Here is a 21,365-nt window from a genome sequence, read left to right on the forward strand (position 1 = left end):
TTTTACAGGTAAAATGTTTTTTAGTCACAATATCACAGACCCATAGTCTTGATGAGTTTACTGTTATTCTAAGATGTGAAAGGAAATAATGATAAATTGAGGAAATTGAGGAACCTATTGACCGGTGGTGTATCTATTGATTTAAAAGGGATGAATATCCCCTGTTCCAAACACAGCTAATCTAAAGACTCATTGGTGAGAAACCACTTTGACAGTTAAGCAAGATTTGTGGTATGCAAACATGGTGGTCACAGAACGCTATGAGGAAAATGGCATCGGTTTACAGTGCCTGGCCACAGATTTAACGATTGCCTCCACATCAAAAACGCTGTGCAGGGTTGAAAGCAAAAAGGTGTGCAATGCCTTGTTACTCGGGGAGCTCGCGCTTCGGTGGTTAAGGAGCGTGTGCATGAGGTGAAGCAGATTTTAGATCTGGTCACCTGACTGTGTGCCTCTCGGGCTGCGAGGTCAGGAAATCGGAGCCATGGAGGAAGCAGCTGGCCTTGTGTCTTTCTCACAGCTGCTGTGTGGCCCTCAGCCTTACACACTTGTACACTCAACACACTCGCCTTTGGGACCAGGGTCCCGGAGTGTGACCGCACACTTGTGCAGGACACTCATGTTTCTTTTTTGTGGTCAGATCTTGCTGATACTACTTAAGTGTGTGCAAATTTTTATGTTGACAGTGATTTTGTTTCTTGCTACAGAAGAACTCCTTAGAAGTGCAAACGTGACTGCTGTTTCCTGAAGCACCCTAATTTTCGTAGGCTAATGTATATGCTAGTAATTTCCACCTTCTAGACTTTGTAAAAAAAATCCAGCTCTGAACGTCCCAGGAACCCTTTCTTTAAGCATGCTGGTTGGAGCATTTTGCAAATTATATCTTGGCTACCCCTTGCAGAAATGTTTTGCTGTTTTACAGAGGCCCCAGGGTCTGTTTCGTTCCATCTTAGTATCTCGCACGTCTTCACGAAAGAACAACTGGAGGCAGTGGTCTATTGACCAATAGTCAGGAAAGGATCATGAACAAAACGGCATAGAAGTTTTCTGTTTGCTCTTTCTGGGTCGCTTTACAGCAGTGGACATGCCTCCAGACACAACTGCTCCGGTTTGTTGGGAAGCTGCCATACTTATCAGGGCCAAGTAGGGGACAAGTATTTTAAACAGCTATTCTATATGGACTAATTTGAGCTGGGCTTAAAATAATTGGATTTGGTAGCAGTCTTGTTGTCTTAAGCAGTGACCCAATGCCCTTTGCCTTATGGTACCTAAGAAACAATAATTAAAGTCCAGGAGCACAAAGATGTAATTCTGCCTTCGCCTCGTTGTGTTTTATGAAATGGAAAATGTTAGTGTAGTGTTATGGTGTGGCTCGTCCCCCAATGGTTGAATGTAGATTTACTGCGCCAATCTTGGGCTGAGAAGCTGCTCCCAACTGCGGCATGAAGTCTAGCTACCCAGCATGCAACATGACACCCTGGGGCCCAGCCAGAACATGCACCAATCAGAGATGCATTAACACCAAGCAACACGACAGGTGACCAATCAGGCCCTGATGCAAGCCAAAGAATACAGGCTACAAATATTTTTATTGACTTTATTATAGGGAGTGGCATAAGGCACACGCAGCCGCTAGTCTGACTGCTGCAAGTTTTGTATCCCTATTCCCTTCCATCAAAAAAGTATTTTATGGGAATTGTTTGTGCGTTGGCATCGAGGTACCTCTCTTTCCTAAGCAATGTCACAAGCTATAATTTATGTTGAGGAGCTGATTGGGAGATTGCATAGTTTAACGCTCGGGGTGCTGCGGTCTGGGACTCTGGAAGAGGTGACCGCTAATTGTTGACAGAAGCCATGGGCAGAGCAAAAGAAGTTAGGGAGAGAGCGAGAGGATGAATAGGCTCTGGCAGCAAGGTTGTGGGCCGGAGCTTAGTGTTTAGTTTTCAGGAAAGAGTGGATTCTTGGGATGTTCCCCAAAGACAAACAGCGGTGCCGAGTAAAGCCCATAAACCAAACACGCTCCCTCTTTTAAGAAAAGAACACACTCACTTCTCAATTGCGCTTGTTTTGTGGTTTACCAAACCAAGTTTGTTGGAAATGTCCGGTAGAGGCCTCGTTTCTGTTTTTCTGCAACGGATAATAAGGGTCTGCGTTTTCTCCCACTGATTAGAATATTATTCATTTAAAACACACCTGGCTTTTGCAGTCTTCACGCCTTCTTGATCTCCGTCACTGATGCTCAATGGGAGCGCGCATCTGCCTTTGCCAGTTTCTTGCGCAAATCCCGCTCGGCGGTGTTGTTGTGTTTTGCTGTAATTTAGCAAATAACATCAGTAATGATTCAATTGGCCATAAAGTCTTGCCTGTTTGCCATCTGTCTGATGGGATTACTGTTTCTGTGTAATTAAAAGTGTGACCCCGTGCTGGAACAGGGAGGAGGGTGACGGAAGGCACGCGGCTGAAGTGCTACACCCGCTTAAGAGGAGGGTGGCCGTGTACCTCGGTGCGGCACTAAAGTATGTGCCATTCTCTTTACATGGATGTGCATGTGTGTGTCAAACCCCCCATCCAGCCTGGCTCACTTCAATTTAGTCGGGCAGAGCAGACACCCAAAGTCTGAGTGATCCCTGTGTGCAGGCGGTGTGTCGTAGGGAGGTGAGGATGCGTGCTCCTGCGTTCACTCTGATTTCACCTAGGTTTTTGTTTAGAGTCTTGCGTTTCCCTTGGACACTTTCCAGAGACTACAAGCCTGGCTATTTTCAAGGCGCTCTCAGAAGCACATTGAAAGGCCCTGGTCAGGCCTGGAATTGGATTTCAGACTTGATCTTGTTGTGCATAGTAAACAGAACATTAAAGGTACAAACACGGTACCTAATGAGTGTTTGCGTGTCTGGGTGTGTTTGAGTGATGCAGACCTGTCACTAACGAAATACGTTGGCGTCTCAACAAAAATATCTAATCCCCTCCCCCGTTTCCCTTTCTATATCTTGGTATATCTCTATGTCTGTCTCTATGATCTATACTTATACACAAACAGGATGTGAGCCTGAAAAAAGACATTAAGAAAGTAACCAGCGAAGACTGGATGGCGCTTCCCCAGCAAAAGAATGAAGTTTGGTGAAGAAAAATACTTGCACAAACAAAAATAACCGTTTTAATTAGCATGGCTGGCTATGGCTTGCTGGCTCTGTGTGGTTGACCGGACATGACCGAGGTGGCACTGACCATGGGCATAGATCCAAACAAACAGACAAATTACAGGGTGCCCAAGTAAAAAATAGAGCATGCACTGCCTCCCTCTCATATTTTGTGCATTTTGCCATATCTATAGCATAGTCAAGCATGTAACAACCCTTGATCTGTTTGCTGGTCCCCTTTCATTCTCGCTCTGCTAGAGGCTCTTTATTTTTGCCTTTTAGACCTTTTCTTCCTTTCTCCTCCCCTGCCATTTTCTCTCCTCTCTCTTCTCCCAGCATGCACCCTGATTACCTCTCCAAACTGGCAATAAGTTGATTGCTGTACAGAGATGATGTAAGCCTCTGCCCTAGGGTACATCAGGTTGGCTTTGGCCTGCTTTATCTTGTAAAGCCTAAATTAACAGCTGGTTTGGTTTGAGTTCTTCTGGATCTGACTAACGGATTAGGCTTCGTTCTCATGTGAGTCAATCTGGTTTGATTTATTGCAGGTCTATCAAAAAAGATCAATGGAGGCCCTTTTGAAAGTAAATCCTTAATCGCTCTTTGCACTTACGTGTCATCATTGTGAATTTTCTCTCTCTCGCAGGTGCTCCCTCGTTCTTATTCTCTTCCTGTCTTCCTCGGCTCTCTTTTCTCTTATTTTTTTACGGCTCATCTCGGGAATGAGGCGAACCTGCGATCGGCAGAGTCAGTGGTATTTTGTTGTTGATACAGAATGGATTTTTTGCTCTCATTAGCCATCCATCACTGCAGCTCAAATTGAAGCCCGGCTTTAGCGGCGCAGGCCCTGCTGGTGGCTTGTTGCGTATTTTTATCGCAGTGCAAATCTAGATGAACGTGTCTGCACATCCCAATGCCTGTAAGATGTGGGCATGGGTGCTGTTGTGCTCAGAAGTGACTGATCATGAAATGTATTTCATTCCAATTGAAGTTTATTACCAACTGCTAATGTTTTGTGATTGTTAACTGTATCATTTTTGGTTTGATTTGTCAAGAAAAACTTTAAAATATACACATTTAAAATGGAGAAATTGAATTAGATGCTGAAAAATAGATCCAAATAATAGTCCAAAGATGTCCGACTGATGCATATGTAAATTAACAATAACACAGATGGAAGAGTACAGAAGTCGCCCCCGAATGACCTGAAATGGGATCTGCTTGTAATATTCCTCCCCTCTCATTCCCACTTTCTTTCACTTGTTCAATTTCTCCTCCATTCCATTAACAACAGGCCTATTATACACATGCTTTTTTCTCCACCCTCTCAAGGCCATGACTTTTAAAGAATCTGGTGTTGGAGCAGAGACACTGGCATGGCCTTCCTGACCAGGGGCCACACATACACCCACATGCACATGTGCAAGCTAGCACCGGTAACAGTGTGTATGTGTTCTGTTTGTGTGTTCTTTGTGTGTGTTTAAGGTAAGATTCATGTGTGCCGTTTCGAAACGCGGATGAAGGGAAATGAGTCAAAAGGTCTGGAATGCAGAGCAGTAAAAATGATGTGTGACGTGGTGAGTGAGGTGACTGAGATTTCAAAGTTCAGAAAAAATGTGTTGCCAAGTAATCTTCCTCTATTTGTGGTGTCATGATTTGTTTGCGATTCATGTTAGAGAATCAGTTTAATCTTTTATTTAAAAAAAGATCCATTACTCGAGCTGTCAATTTGTAAAGAATCATGAGTTTAAATACCACAGTGCTTTCGAATAATGATTTATTTGTCTTTCTCCAACCCCTGGGTAATTGTGTCAAATGCTCTTTGTAAATTAAATAATTTACAAATGCTTTGCAAGTCGGTTTAAGCAAATCATTGAGGTGAGCCTTTCAACAGAAAGATTTATTTGTGAATCACACATGAATCACTGCTCCTTTTCATGCCCTACTTGAGCGCTTTCCCCTCTATTTCCGTCTCTGCATTACCTGCTCATTACGTTCAGGTGCGAGTTTGCGGCATGTGTTGTTCTCGTGTCTGTGAGAACGCTAGATTGTGTGTGTGTGGTGTTGGGAAAAGCTTAGGCAGATCAATGTCAAGTTCAGGTGTGTCCTCCTCCCCGGCTGGCAGAGCAGGGCCGAGGGGCCGAGCGCGAATTGACAGCTTACGTGGGAAGGAAGGGCTCACTGTCAGCTAGACAGACCTCTTAATCCTATAGCCTTGGGGAAAGGGTGCGCATACGTGTGTATCTGTGTGCGCGTGTGGACCTGTATGTGTGCACGTCTGTGTGTGCGCGAAATGATCAAGCAATTATATGTTGTTTAAATTATTTATTTTTTCTAGCTGAACCTATTAAATCTATATGTGTATGTAGCGGCGTCCTGGAGTTGAGGAGCATTTTTGCATTTTTTTGTCCAAACCGTGTATAAAGTACATGTGTTTCATCATCCTTTTTCCAAAACCGCTTTGCAGTGTCACAGCAGGGCTGGGGTGTATACCAACATCTTGGCCCACCCTGAATAGATGGATGTGTGTCATTATTTTAATATCACATACTTCAAATTCATCAAAATAAAAAATTGTATCTGAATTTTTTTGCCCAAAACATTTTCCATTCCATTTTATTTTTGTTTTTCCATGTGCTGGTCAATTCTGGTCCTTGTGTTGTGCTATACATACGTCTGTCTTTGTGTTGTGTTTATGTGAAGTACTGCATTTTTTAGCCGTTGCAGCCAGACGACTTGCTGTATATTTATGAGGCCGTGTCACCATGTGGGGAGGTGGGTGTGTTGGAAGTACCGGATAGGGTCTGTCTGCAGGATATCGTAAACATTTGCGTCACTGCTGTCGTAAGCTTTAGCCTTTCTTTTGGCACGCCCTCATTGTTTTCAACACTTCACTGTAAAACATCCAGAAAGGAGCGCTTGCATCACCTCAGCGTGCATTAAAGGAAAAGCACACTATTTAGCCACATTCCATACAAGCCTGCTGTCTGTAGCTTACATTCCCACCCTCTCTCTCTCTTTTTGGCATTGACTTTTGCATATATCACGGGCTGCCAGGCTAAGAGCCTGGGACTTCCCCACGCCACACTCCAAGCCTTTGATCCCTTGCTTTGGAGGTAACATCAAAAGAAGAGGCATAGAAAGGCAGCTACTACTGTGAAGTTCAATGTTCAACTTGATGGCTTGGCTGAGGGCTTTTTTTCTGCGCTGCTTCGCTCAGCTGACAAAAACACACAGTTTGTAGCCAATGCTGTTTTTTTTCTGTGCATGTTAACCTTGATTGATAATAATTGGCAAAAAACAAAACCCACCTCAAAATTGTAGAAATCTGCAGCGATGCACATACAGCAGTGCATGTACGATGCATCTTTAATTTTGTGTTGCGGTGAGTTGCATCAAGTAAACAAATACAGTATTGGCTGGCTGCACGTGTACATAGGCTTCAGAGACAGGATTGTCAGAGTTGGTTAGCGGCTTAAATATTTGTTCAGGGTAGGTTTGTGTCACATTTTTGTAGTAAATGAAACATTAATGTTCTCTTTTTATGTTTGACACAATAAAATAATTTTAATGCAAACCCTGCTAGCTGCTTTTCTAGCCAGGCCAAGCTGGTTTTTAGCTTGTCGTCCAGCTGACAAGTTTCCAGAATTGGCAAAGCAGACCAGCTTTGACTGATTTAAAAGGTTTTTCTTTCAGCAGGTGTTTTTTTTTACCACACAGATGCATCTACACATGTTGTCACATTTGTTTCCTATAAACAGGCCTCTTAACATGTGTGATGGAGCATATGTCTGTCTTGTATCAGTTTTTATTTATGATTATGATTCATTTTAACCCTGACTGCATTGTGCATGCAAAAGTTATGCAAGTTAAATAGAACACAAACTATTTTCAAGTTTATTTTTATTCGATCTTGTTTAAATGCCCCCTGGTTTAGGGTGCGGGAACACAGGTCTTGGGTTTGCTCGAGAGAAACACATGGCCCCGGAGAGTTGGTTAAAGAGCGCATTAAAGATTCATCAGTAATTGCTGTGTGTGATAGTGTCTGTTGCTGGCGTTTGTGGAAGGATGTCTGCAGTAATTAACAGAGAGGTGGAGAAGGGGTTATGTGTGTGTGTAACGGGGTACGGAGAGCCAGGTCATTACTACAGTTTATTTGGAGGTGAAGGGTGCTCTTCGTGGGGTGCAGAGAGGGAGAAGAGAGGCCTCGCATCGTCTCCCAGGGTGCTTTGCCCGTAGCGCCGACCGCGTGACCTTCCCTGGGTCTTATTGTCATCTTTTCCTCCTCCATTTTAATGAGTGTTATTAACCAGCCCTTTATTTATTTATTTGAGAGCAAAGGAAAGGCTTTGTCCCGGAAGGTACTAGTGAGCTCATGGACATGATTACCAAAAAACATGGTTACTGTACTTTTACTTTAATAACCATGTTTTGTTTTATAAGAAACTATCAGAGTATGTTATGTAATGTCAGTCGATCGTTATACTAAATGGATAAACAAAATGTAGGTGTAAAACAGTATCTTCATCAGTAACAAAAACCATTGCTATGATTGAAACGGAGGAATGTCATTTACCACAATAGAGTCACAATAGAGTCATATTGTCCTTTATATTTCAATAACTGACATTTTCGATCTTCCTTATGCCCTGACTATTAGGTTTAGGATAGAATTTGTGTAAAAGTATGAAATATAAAATCTTGTCCTGCAACCATTCTGAATTTCAAGACCGATATTTGTGCACAGATACACTAAGGGACCCACTCTTATGAATATGGAGTTTGTAGTGCTTCAGGGTTTATTTCTGTGTGTATTGAAACCTGTTTGAAGGTTGTTGTTGCTTCGGGAGGTCTTGATTTTGAACTCGAGAGTGTGCACCACTGTGGTAATTACCCCCTCACGGTAGCCCGAGATGACCCCCAACCGTACAGTAAAGAAGGCCAAGGCTGTGTGTGTGCGTCAGTTTTTACGTGTCTGTTTCAGTGTGAGCTCCAAAGTCCAAACTCCATGCCAACCCAGTGTTAACGTTGCAGGCCTATGAACAGTCACACCTAGCGCTAAGCCCTGCGCCCGGCCTGAAAATCACACAGCTGGTAAGTAGGTCAGTGTATGAGATTCCACGAGGTAGGAACGAGACCCCTCTAAGTGTAGAAAGACTGGAGGCTGTGTAAGGGTACAGATCTGGTGGGTGTGTTGCTAGGTCTTAGCTGCCTGTATGTCTCATTATGGGCCCTGCTGGAGGAGACACCAGCCACGAAAAGCCTGCGGGGCTATTTATAGAGCGCTCGTATGGGGCCATAATCACTTAGAAGAGAGACAGAAAGAAAACCATGGGAAGAAATTGTATATGCAGAGGCATAGCAACAATTTTAGACATTTCTGAACTCCTCTCTTAGATTTTATTGAAATTATGCTGTTTATGAGGCAGCCACGTGAAACATCATCTTTAAAGGGGCAGTCATGACCTAATGGTTAGAGAGTCGGACTCGTGACCAGAAGGTTGCCGGTTCGATCCCCAGGCGGGTAACCGGCGGGTAACGACTGAGGTGCCCTTGAGCAAGGCACCTTACCCCTACTTGCTCCCCGGGCGCTGCAGTGATAGCTGCCTACTGCTCCGGGTGTACGTGTGTTCACCACTTGCTGTGCGTGTGTTCACTACTCTCTGGAAAAGCAGAGGTCACATTTCGGGTATGGGTCACCATATCTGACTAATAGGTCACTTTCACTTATAAAGGGATGGCCCACTCAAAAATAAACATTCAGTCATCATTTACCCACCCTCATGTTGTTGTTCATAACCTGTGTTTTTATTACTTCTTTGAAAGATATTTAAAAAAATGTCTGAGTGGTTTTGTGTCCATACAATGAAAGTCAATGAAGTCCAGTGTTGTTTGGTTACCAACATTCTTCAAAATATCCTCATTCGTGTTCTGCATAAAAAAAGAAATTCATACAGGTTTAGGATTAACATCAGGAAGAGTGAATGCTAAAAGATCATTTTTAGGTGAACTTCCCTTTTAAGATCAAATTTGGTTATACCAAATGCTATGTCAGCCTCGATGGACTTTGACAGAGAAACTCTGTCCCCAACTGTTGCCATGAGAGACAGTTTGTTTGTTTTACTGTAAGGCGATTGGCTGCTTTTAAAGAACTAGTAGGACCTTGAGGCTTGGCAGACGATCTTTATGGCCTTCTGAGTAATACACGCAAGCTGAAGTTTTTGCCTAACACGGTCTCGATGTTTCAGGTGAATCAGCTGCTGTATGGCAAATGCATGAGCCAACACCTGCTACGCAAACAGAGCGTGTGCACGACCGCACACATCTCGTACTACTGTGTTTGAGGTATTTGGCATTCATGCTGGATTAGATTGAGGACGAGCCTGGTGTGAAGTTTTTTTATTTGGAAAGGATTGCATTTTTATGAACTGCACTGACACAATGCATAAAATGGAGCTTGCGTAGCTAGAATGTGTTCACGGATGTTTTGGGTTTCAAAAACTGCTGAAGATCATTTTTAGAAGCGTCCTAAGAGCACAGCGTCAGTGGAAGTTTATGAGAAAGGGAGTGAAGAAAGGCCAGGGTGAGAGGTGAGTGGATGGAGGAGATCAGGCTGTGAGGGTCTGTGCTGTCAGAGCGATGAGAACCCCCCAGCGGTTCCAGCTTTGGAGTAAATACGGGCCCCGCGGACCCACTCCCGCCCCGGGGCACACAAACCCCAGGCCTGCCCACATTCCAGCTTTATTTTCCTGGTTGCACAACGCCTCGGGCTATCTAGCTGGTGGGGTGTTCTTTTCTCTTTTTTCCTTTATTTACTCATAAAATGTGTATTAGAAGAACTGAGCAATTGTGAAGAGCCTTCGTGTAGACTAACTTTCAGTTTCATCTACTGTTGAGCTACTCCTCCTCCAACACCCTCCACCCCTTGCCTCCACCTCCAGCATGCCTCCATCCATCCGAAATGAAGGCTATTTGAATGTTTCTAGCAAACACACACACACGCACACACACACACGCACGCACGCACGCACGCACGCACACGCACACACACACACCCAAACACACACACCCAAACACGTGCTTTCTCTCTTTCTCTCACTCTCTCTCTACCTCTCCAGAGATACGAGTCTCACAGATGGGCAGATCCCTTCTCTTTGGATCAGTGAATTTCAAAGAGTCTGTCTGGATCATTATTATGTCCTTTCTCCAAAAATGTCTCCTCTTGAGAGAGCGAGTGTATTAAGCATGGGTCTGCATGTATCCGCGCATGCCTGTGCCTCAGCACCTGTGAACAAAACAAAGGGCTTTTTTGTTGCTTGTTCTATGGGAGTGTTATTTTTCGCAAGTCTAATACAAACTAGCTGTGTGGTTCTCCGTTTGAACCCAGGAACAAGCACTTGAGAAAACCTTGTTCACAGAATGTTTCACAGATTTCATTTTCATTTGGCCTATTTACCAGTTTTATTGACAGAAAGGATAACAGTTGGTGGGTGCGATTGAATCGAACTGAAACTCAGGTCGTCAGTGTTCAACAAGCCAGAGAAAGTGCATCCCCTCCCAGGCCAAGTCTTTTATTAGTCTTTTATTAATTTTGTTATTAATCATTAGAACTTATTTTCTCAGGATCTTAAGCGTCTCATTTCTGTAAACGTAAAGATGATGGTTAGGGTAACATGTTACATGTTTGAATCTGTTTATGTGGAGACGCTTAGACACAAACACTCTCATTCCACCATATCCTTTTTGCTGTCACTTTAAATTCCCCAGTGTGCATTGTTTACATGGCTGGAACGCTTCCTGATGGCTCATCCCATGCCTAGGCTATTGGGAATACGAATTCCTAGCCGATTTGGCAATAAAGGCTGTGATTTGTTTGATTGAGGATAAGCCTCTGCTCCTAATCCTGGAACAAAATTAACAAATCACTTGGCTTTAATTTGTTTTTTTTTTGCTCCGATTTACTTACAAAGACTTTCATAACACAGTGACGTTGACTGCCGCACATGACTTCGGCTGCAGGCGTAATGAAGTGATATGGCAACTTCTAGCTGTTCCATGTGCACGATGTTCTTTCCATTAAGCATTAAGTTTCTTTCATGCCGAAGGTCAAGCTGAAAAATTATGATCCAGTTCAGGTTAAAACATTTTACCAGAAAACATAATTAAGCACCTTGTGGTCTGTCTTGTTTTCTGCTTTCGTCTTTCTCTGTTTCTGCTTGTCTAGAGTTCGGAAGACTCCAGGCAATAGAGGGACAGAGGAAGAGTTCATCCCTCTGGGAGGATTTAGAGAACTCTCTTGTCTTTCACTTCATCAGAGACAATTGAGTCATTCATTCCTATTGTAGCCATGCTGAGGCCAGGCAGGAGAAGCCGAGGTGTGCATTCTGGATACGTCTTAGGCCGCTTGGGGGAGGGTACCGAGGGTTCTCCAGAGCTCCGGAGCAATTTGTCACATCAGAATAGCACTTGAGTTACGTTGAGGGGGCCTCCTAGCTGGAGAGTTTTTAGAAGGAAGAGCAGAGGCAGGGGGAGGTCAGAGGTCGTGGCCTTTTCAATCCCGAGTGACGCGTCGTCAGTTGGACGAGGGGGGTTGGGCTGCGAGGAAAGGCTGCTGGGGGTTTTGGCACAGGTCTAAGCTTAGCTTTCCTTGGCATGCTTGTAAAACCTGCTGGAGGGATTAAGCCAAAGGAACATTTGCAATAGCGGTCTGAAGTGTATACGCCTGTCAGAGTATGTGCACTCAGCACCCACACTGGCCAAGGTGTCACCTTTCACCCCAGAACAAAACGCTACAGCGCCAGAGCACAGGACGTCAATTGGCCCTCAGCCCGCTACTGTCAACGCATAAACTGTTTCCTACAAGCACACACTCGTCCAAGTAGGACTTAGTTATTTTGGAAGATTACACACATTTTCCAAACCTTAAACTTACGAAATGCTTGAAGTAACATGTCTTAGAGTTTCTTGAGTACATTGAATACACCTGCCAACAGTATTTTTCTGTGTCCTATTCAGCTGTGATGGGCCAACATTCCAGCAACTAAAATTTTTTGTTCGAATTAAAAGTAAAAGTGAAAATTTGCACTTGCTTTTTCTGTCATTCGGGAAAAGTAGTACTTAGGATGTCCTCAAAGGAAGTTTAAAATCTCAAAGGAAGCCCAACAAGGTTGAACATATTCCAGCGCTAGCTGTAGTTAGAGAGAGTTGTGAAGCAGTATGATTGGACAGAGCGTTGGAGCTGAAATGTAGATCATGATTGGGGGATTGAATGATACGATTTTGATTTCTGGTTCATTTTGATCAAGTTATTTGGCTTGAATCTGAGAAAGGCTGAATGACTTATTAGAAGTCACGTTTTGGGATCTGATGAAGAATAGCTCAGCATGCAATAAGTCTTGAAAAGTTCACTATTCTTTACATGTGAATTTATTTTTCATGTTATGTGTCCAAGATTGCATCCAGCATTGCCCCAAGGTTATGTTTCTACACTACTCTATATTCTTTCTTTCTTTCTTTCTTTCTTGCTTTCTTGCTTTATTTCTTGCTTGCTGTCTTGCTTTCTCTCTCTCTCTCTCTCTCTCTCTCTCTCTCTCTCTCTCTTTCTCTCGTTCACCTTAAATTACTTCCTTTAATGTTATGACATCGGCCAAGCCCTCATGCAAATCCATTGAATTCACCCTATTCTTCAGTATAGATGGTTCGAATGATTATTTGAATTCACTTGTTGAGTCAACAGAGCAGCGATTTCCAAAGCTTGTTCTTTAAAAAACCAGGTTTGCCATAACAGCGATCAAGGCCCGAGTTAACCTCTGACCCTGTGTAATGCAGCTGATGTGACAGCCACGCTTCAAGTGTAAAGTGTCCTCACACTTTTCCTGATGTGACACAAATGCTTCTGATAGCCCTGGAAGTCTGAGACCAGACTTCTGAGACCAGGTCACACACACAATCAGTTTTATTCGAGCCTCCCTGGAAGCAGGTTAAAAGTTCAGAGGTCAAGTTCACTAGCTATGTGTTAGGTAAAGCTGTGTTGGGACAGTAACAGCAGGTTTGTAATGGGCCCCAGCATGTGATCTGTATGTGAGAGGAAGAGGTCATTCAGGCACAGAGAAAAGATGTAAAGGAGGTGTCTGCTAAGCAGTTCCTGCAGTCCGCGGGTGATAACAGGCATGTGACCTCTGGGACTGTCCATCAGCAGGGCTCCATGCTCGGGTTCAGGGCTGGAAATAAGAATGAAGTGGAAAGAGAGATGACATGGTGACTTCCTGTAGGATGTTTAGCCTCTGAATCGTCATCTCTGTTTGAAACAAAAATTGCAGGTTACTTAACATACTTAGCCCCGGTTTCACAGACAAGGCTTAAGGCTAGTCCCAGACTAAAAGGAATTTTGAGCTGTCTTAACTGAAAATATCTTGCCCTGACATATCTTAAAATATGTCAGTGCCATTGTTTTGTCTCATGATGCACATCGGTAATGTTGTTTCTAAGGCATTTTAATAAAAGTGACTTAAATAGCCTAAATTAACTAAGGCATAGTCCTGACTTAGGCTAAGCCTTGTCTATGAAACCGGGCCTTAATGTTTATGTGGGGTGAAGTCAAATTATGTCAAACTGACATTTCATGCAAAAAGACGTATTGCAAATGAGCAAACATTAATAGACCTCTCACAGATGTACAGTATGTGTGCTATCAGAGTTGTGAAAGCATGTTGGGTCCATGCACATTACAAATGAATGTTCAAAATGCAAACGTATTATTAGTTACTGAATGTGAATTTTACAGATTACAAGTTTAAAGCAGTTTTTCTTGGTGATTATTTTTAGCCGTTGCCTTTAAGGTATATGGATCACTATGACCGAGTTCACAAAAGGGTGTTTTGCTTCTGGTAAAGTCCTGGTCAATCATTCACGTGGACAGTCGCAGTGCTGACTCAAAGCCACACCCTTATTATGTGTACTGGGAAAAATGCCAGAGTCCACCCGGAATTCCTAAAACGCTAAGGCACGGTAATACAGAAAGTGAAATGAATGTATTCACCTCAATGCATTTGAGTGTGCTGTTAAAAAGATTAAAACAAACACAACACACTTTAAATACATTTAAACCCGAACCTCACTTGTTTGAAGTTTCAAGAAGTTCCACCTCATGCATCATTCGACTCTGGATCTTTTTGGCATAATTTATTTGCGTTTGCTTTTGCTTTCTATGTCACACTGTCATGTTTTAGCTCTTATGTTGTGTTTCCCTTTGTTTTCTGCATTGTTAACATGTTTTTCTTTTGTTTTTCTCCATTTTTTCCTTTCTGCCATTCAGTACCTACAGATGAAATGGCCACTGCTAGATGTTCAAGCAGGAAGTCTTCAGAGTAGACAAGCACTTAAAGATGCCAGGTCACCATCTCCAGCACACATCGTTGTAAGTAGCACCCAAGAGTCATTACATTTACAAAGCTCTTTGTTTTATAGCGTATTCAGTGAAAACAAAACAACTTCCTGTGTTCTGCATTGTTTGTGTACTAACACTTCTCTCCAAAGCCGTGGCTGCTGATTGGACGTGTAAGCAACTAGTGACTATAGGAAATTGTAGAGCAGTTTGTGTTTGAATAAAATATTCAGATATGTTAATAGCTGTTTGTTTTTGAAACGTAATGGTGAGATTTTAGTCCGAACAGCTGAGAGATTTTGATTCTTATTTGCATGACACATACTTTCCTGCTTTCTACTGCAATTTAAAGTGGAAGAGGTGACTGCATTGTTGGGAGTGTCTGAAGTTACTGGATCTGCTAGTGTGATATTTCAATGTATTTACCTCTCAATTATTTTTAAATGATGGTGAGCAATGGTGAGGGCTTCAAGGTTAGTTGCATGGCTGGATTGAATAATATTTCCATGCTACAACATTGTGTTATTGATTCCCTGCCTTGGACAATATACCAGATTTGATTTTAGTCTGTCCATTGTGGCACAGGGGTTTGGGCTTTTATTGAGTTTCCATAGTTACTGGAATCAACTGAATGCCTTCAAGGTCAAGTTTAGGAAGGTCATTCGTAGAATGTGGTCTAAATTTTCTTATTGTCTGTTTTAATATTAGAGATTTTGGGCTAATTATATTAGTTTCGCCTGCTGTTTTAGATGTGGGACAATGTGGAACATTTCCAGGTACCTTTGATGTTACTACGTAAAATCAGTGGCATTCTATATAGAACTCTATAGTCCTAGAATTGACAAAATTTTCCGTCATTTACATTAGGCACAAATTGGCCATTGCAGCACTTTAATGAGATGCTTACATTGTTCAGGTAGTATTTTTGCACTTGATGTATGGTTTAGTTAACCTCGTGCTTATTTTAGAAAAGAGAGAAGGAAAGAAAATTATCGTCCTCCTTCTCAAAATCATTAAATGTGTAGGAGGTTAAGAACAGGCTCAGGTAAATACTGCACTTGAGTTTTATACCTCTGACTCATGGCGCTGTAAATGCTTATCAGCACACAACATTTCTCTCCATTGCCTTATAAAGCAACCTTAAAGACCTACAGCCACTGATTTAGCTGTATATAACATGTTTAGTATTTTATTTAATTTGATCTTAAAATAAAGTGATGATTAGTTATTCAACAATTATGGTTATTTATTGTTTAATTTGTGCAGTCTGCGCTTGGTTTTATCAAGATTTGGTTTTAATCAAAATTAACCATGATGCCTAATTGGCCTTTTTTCTTCATTCTTCATCTCACTCATTCAAACCCTTTTCTCTTCTGCTGACGTGTGTTTGATTTGATGTTTCCTTGGTTTGCATCATGCCGCCGGTGAATCTGTCTGGAGACAGTTGGTATTGACAGAAATGGATAACAGTGGAATGCCCTGAGCTGTATTTTTGCTCCCTCAAGTCGGCCGTACGTGAAGGCCTTATCAATAAATTGTTACCATAAACAAGTAGTTTCTCTTCTCGGTCAAATTAGAAGAACACCTGCCAACCTTGACCCGTGGTTCTGAAGACGCCTGTCTGCCGTAGACTGATAAGAAAGCACAGATGGGCGTGAGATAAGGGACGTAAGCCGAAGTTCAAGTGACCCAGCAATCACATATGATAGGGAGGTACAAACGCACAGGTGGACAGCAGGAAAGCGGAGGTGATACCATAAAGGGCAGCTCGGCAATGAAGTAGATGAAGTGAGAGACGGCAAGAAAGTCAAACAAAAATGGATGGACTGTGAAATAAGGATGTCTGTAGGATGCGTTCACACAGCGGGTTATAAAACAGGTGTCCGTCACACACTGTTGTTTTTTAAACTGGAGTGTCTATAAAATGATTTTATTGACATTTTCAGGGCTTACAGTTTTAAAGTGCAAATTTGAAGTCACAATCCCAAATTCTCTGCCCCGTTAATACGATTCAAAGTTGTCGATTCAGATTTCATAAACTCACACTTTGACTGTAAATGATGGCAATAATTATTAATGTTTTTATGGTATTGGAGTCACACTTTTGGTTGTTTACCATCACCATGGCAACAGGTGTCAAACATGGCTATCGTAAGAACAGAAAGAGGGCTTGGCTTATTCATTAATTCAAACCGTATTCAAATCATTCTTGTAAGCTGTTTGGTCAGGACAATTCGAGAGTCTCAGGTGTTGGTAAATACAGTTCCACTTCCTAACATTTAACGTAACCATAGAAACGTTACACGTGTATCCGTGGGCTTCCTTTAGACGGTCACATGTGGCCGTAGAGGTGCTGCTCCAAACGGCTCTATTTATAGAACACAGGAAGTGACCCTCTCGTTTCAGTCCACGCCCATAGAAGGCAGTGCCAGGATGTTTGAAGTACTCAAGAGCCCTGCAGGCTTTCCAAAGCCTTTTAGCCTCACACAGTGAGCATGCATTTATTACCTGTTCACAACTCATAAAGAGCACATCACCCAAGACCACTGTAAGCCGTCTGTCCCACTGCCATTTCCACTAAAAACTAATGTGATTTGTAAAGTCTTTTTATAGTTAGCATTAGAGATGACAATGCGGACAAGTGGCTCGTTTTCGGTTTGTAGAGCTTAAGGATGGTAGTGCGAGTGTCCTAAAGCTAATGTCCACGTAAGTGTTTGTAAACAAAAGAATGATGGGAGTTTTATGCACATCTGTGACACATTGGCGAATCGTTACGGAATGGGTGTCCTGTTGTCGTTCTCTTTCTGTGCATGTATGCACAGCTGTTCGTTGAGGTTCCGGACGTCACGGTAGTGTGGCCCTATTTACTGTTTCGTGATGTTAAGCATATACTAGGTCTGGTTCACTTTACTTCATTCTGGCCAAGATCCAGTTTGATTTGCAGCGACCAATAGAAACTTCTTTTGTTTTTATGTGATATTTTGAGCCTAAGGACTAAACAGTGTGGGTCCACAGTAACCGAAGTAAAAGCCAGTGGGATCATTTTGTTACTACGTGTGTGCATAGTAGATTTTTTTTCAAATTCAGTTGAATCATATTTCGTTCACTGTTTGGGAAGCCACCGTAGAGTTGTGAATGTTGTAATGTTGTTTTCTAAATGATCAATGCTGAAGCGTAAGGATACGTTCACACACACATATCCGCGTACAGGCACACTACACGCTGTCTAAAACACACACACACACACACACACACACACACACACACATTGTCCTCTCGCTCAGAGTCTTGTTGAGGCTGGACAATGTCTCCATTGTTTTCTGGGCTTTCACAGGCAGCAGGGGGCGGCTGGAGTGTTAACTATTTCCCCACAAGGCCCCACAGCAGTTGCGTATGTGTATGTGAGGAACCAGCAGCAGGAAAACGCGGGAATAGTGAGAACGCAGAAAAAGGAGGAGGAATAGAAGGGGTGGAGCGTTGAAGAATAGATGTCCTGAACGGTTCCCGTGTGGTAATTAGTATTTAGGAAGTGATGGAATGTGTAACGTTTTGACACAGCGAGAAGTAACAACCAATCCAACGTATGCCCAGGCCACATTTAGTAATTGATGTCGTAACATAGGAAATGCATTTAAGCGGAACTTCCAAATATCTGTTGCTCCCAAGCATATAAGTATTGAAATCAACATTTAAAAAAAGTGGGCAAAATGAACAAAGCACACATACTGTATGCAGTTAATTTTCCCAGACCCCAGCTGTGTAGGGGAGGCACGCTTAGTTGTCTCAAGCTAGCACGGGGCCTGTAGTTTTTGCTGGGTAATTTGCTGGCCTTTTTTTTGCGGTGAATGGATGTGCACCTGGACTGGCTTGACAATGGCTGGGAGGGCCAGAGGCATGCTGGGAAACCCCAGCCCCCTCACTGTTAATGAGAACCCCAGTGTCACAGGCACAAGACACGGAACCAACTTTTTCTCTTACTCTTTCCTCTCTCTTTCTACAAACCATTTCTTTTTCAAGCTTATTATGCTCATTCGTTCTCTAGGACCTTCTTTTCTTTCCTGTTTTTGGTGCTGTACTATGCAGCATAGTAATGTAAATCTTATAACTAAATGAAAGCTGCAATTTTGTTGCATCTGTATGTAACCTGGTCAAGAGACCGTTGGCCTCAATGTGTGGCCTTGTGTAGTGCATTACCAGCCACCAAAGCCGTTCCTGGAATACACTTTTTCGCCCAAACTTAAGGAACGTCAACAAAGTTTTACGAGGGACCTGGTGTCAAAGGTGTCAATGGGGGGACCCCATTGGCCTTAATGTGTTGTTATGTAACCTTGAGAATTCAGGCCACTTCTGACCTGTCTGTGTGTGTTCCAGTTAGCATTAACAGCACTTTTACACAAGACAGCTTACAAAGTTACATTTTTTTACTTCCTCTCACAAGACAACATGGTGAAGTAAGAATAAAGTAAAAATCCCTGTCAGTCAGTTCATATGCACACACTGTCAACATGCTAACAATATCACAACCTTTTATCGACAGCAAACCATCTTGTTTTTGTGTATGTTGTATGCAGGACCTGTTTGGGCTTGTACCTGGCAGCGGCCTGACACCGTAAACATAGAGGATGCAGATTCAATAAATGTGTGACAGAGGGTTGAGACATAGCTAGACATTTTTGTGGTTTCAAAAGTCATGCCTTCATTGTCTTCATGCCCTGGTTAAGTGATGAGTGTGTAATGTTCTCATTTTGTGACACGGGACGTCCGTCTTTGCCTTTCAGGGGCCCTACTGCTGGGAATTCCCCGGACAGGCAGATCTGAGTCTTCACCAATTACATTTGGTGAGAAAACTCCAAGTTTCTTGAAGCTGGCTTATTAAGTATTTAAATGAATGAATGGATCATTTGCTGGAAAATCCATTGTAAGCTGGTCGCTGTCTTTCAGAAAGTTGGTTTCAAGATGATCATTGGCTGGTCATACAAACCACTGTCCAGAAGACCCCTATCAGCTAAATTTGGATTTTCCAACAGAAAAAAAGCAAAATCTATAAAAAGTGTATATCAAAATCATTACAATGAGAGTGTATCAAAAAAAGCGATTTTGTTTTTGATAACAGTGCAATCTTCTGCTGTTTTTGATTTTGTTTGGTTGCTGCTGTGTTCTGGTAATGATTTTTTCCCCGTAAAGTGAGGTTAGATCTGCTTTGCATCTGTACACACACACACATGCACGCCTGTCTCTTCTGCCTTTAGTTTGAGCTGTAATTGTAAACTGTTGCTGGCCTTTGACGTTATGCTTTTTGTCAGTAGCTGAATTTGTGTTATGATACAGTATGTCGCAAGAAAGCATCACCGCCACTCCAGCGGTGTAAAATTCAGAGTTCCTGGCAGCCCGAAATGCCTCTCGAGCATCATCTTTGTCTGCTCGCAGGCCCCGTTTCAGCCTTGATAATTATTTTTCTGCATCTTCCGGAATGGTGGCGATTATTTCGCGCCGATTTCTTTTCCTTTTCTCTGAAGCAGCTGGCGTGAAGAGGATGCTTTTCATTTGTAGCATCTGGGCTTGAACGTATGCCAGCGAGAAGTTAGGAGGTGGAGTGGTTTGTGTTTTTGTGTGCGCTCCCGCACTCGTGTGTGTAAAATATACGCGCGACTCGGTTTGCGTGGGTTGGGGTTAAGAATGTTTGGATGAGAAAGGCCGTCTAGCTGTTGTAATTGTCCTCTTGTCCGTTGACACGAGACTGAGAGAGACGGAACGTAAACGCGGCGCTCGTCTGGCTTCGCTCTTCAGCATGGTGTGGCGCGGAGTGACGCAACATGGGGCCACTGACGCTCAGTGTCTGAATTGCACATCAGCCCTCCTCGACGGACACAAACTGTGTGTGGAATTCGAAAGGGGGGCATAATGGGTAGCCTCGGTCTGCCAAAACTCATTGGTGGCGCAAGGATCAGTAGGGAGTGAGATTGTGTAGCTTATCGCCTCAGGTTTAGGTCCATGGTGGAAGCTGTGACAGGGACAAGCCTGTTGTGGAAGAACACTCAATTTGTCAGTGCCTCAAAGTCAGAAAAATCTCAACAGCACTGGTGTAACTGTTAACCGTAGTCCCAAAATGAACCTTTCTTGCAAAAAGATCAATTTAGTGCTGTTGCAGTTAATCCCGATTAATCGATGAAAAAAAATATTGTTCGTGTTTGTAATATATGTGTGTGGCTTGTTTAAATACACAAACATATTTATGAAATATATATACATATTATTTATAAATTAAAAGTAGATTAATTAGTGATTAATCAGTTTGACAGCACTAACTTAGACCTTAAATTTGGAATTCTACCAATTCTTGTCAATTCTACACTGCAAAAAATGACTTTCTTACTTGGTCTGTTTTTCTTGTTTTCCAGTAAAAATGTCAAAAAATTCTTGAATCAAGATGCATTTTCTTGATGAGCAAAATGCCCTAAGAAATTAAGTCTTGTTTTTAGTCTAAAAATATGATTTTGTTGTTAATTTGTGCTTAAAACAAGCAAAAAAATCTGCCAATGGGGTAAGAAAAATAATCTTGAATTAAGGTTTACATTTTTCTCAGTCACTCAATTCAAGATTATTTTTCTTAAGTCAGTTTGCTCATCAGGAAAAAAATTTGACATTTTTACTGGAAAACAAGAAAAAAAGACCAAGTAAATAAGTCATTTTTTGTAGTGTACAAGCTTGGTGACAGTATGCAAATCTTGTGGGACTCTGGCAGAATGAGGTTTAGTGTCTTGACACTTCTATGAATGATCAATTAAATTGCACAGCGGTTTATATAAACCACTAAACTATAAATCTTTGTGTTATCATCTAACACT

At 42.4% G+C, this 21,365-nt stretch overlaps 1 protein-coding gene across 21 annotated transcripts in view; it reads left to right on the forward strand.

Annotated features, from left to right (window-relative positions):
- tcf7l2 (transcription factor 7 like 2) overlaps positions 1–21,365 on the forward strand; it is an 83,349-nt gene that overhangs the window by 11,565 nt on the left and 50,419 nt on the right. For 11 of the 21 annotated variants that reach the window (XM_057358115.1, XM_057358117.1, XM_057358118.1 and 8 more), the window contains exons 4-5: positions 14,452–14,553; positions 19,299–19,358. The exons of 3 other annotated variants lie outside the window; for them this stretch is intronic. In XM_057358115.1, the coding sequence (XP_057214098.1) occupies positions 14,452–14,553; positions 19,299–19,358 (162 nt within the window). The remainder of the gene's footprint in view (positions 1–14,451; positions 14,554–19,298; positions 19,359–21,365) is intronic. 7 more of the 21 variants (XM_057358119.1, XM_057358116.1, XM_057358108.1 and 4 more) reach the window with 1 other exon arrangement.

This window comes from Triplophysa rosa, linkage group LG18, assembly GCF_024868665.1.
Source record: "Triplophysa rosa linkage group LG18, Trosa_1v2, whole genome shotgun sequence".
Classification (NCBI taxonomy): Eukaryota; Metazoa; Chordata; class Actinopteri; order Cypriniformes; family Nemacheilidae; genus Triplophysa; species Triplophysa rosa.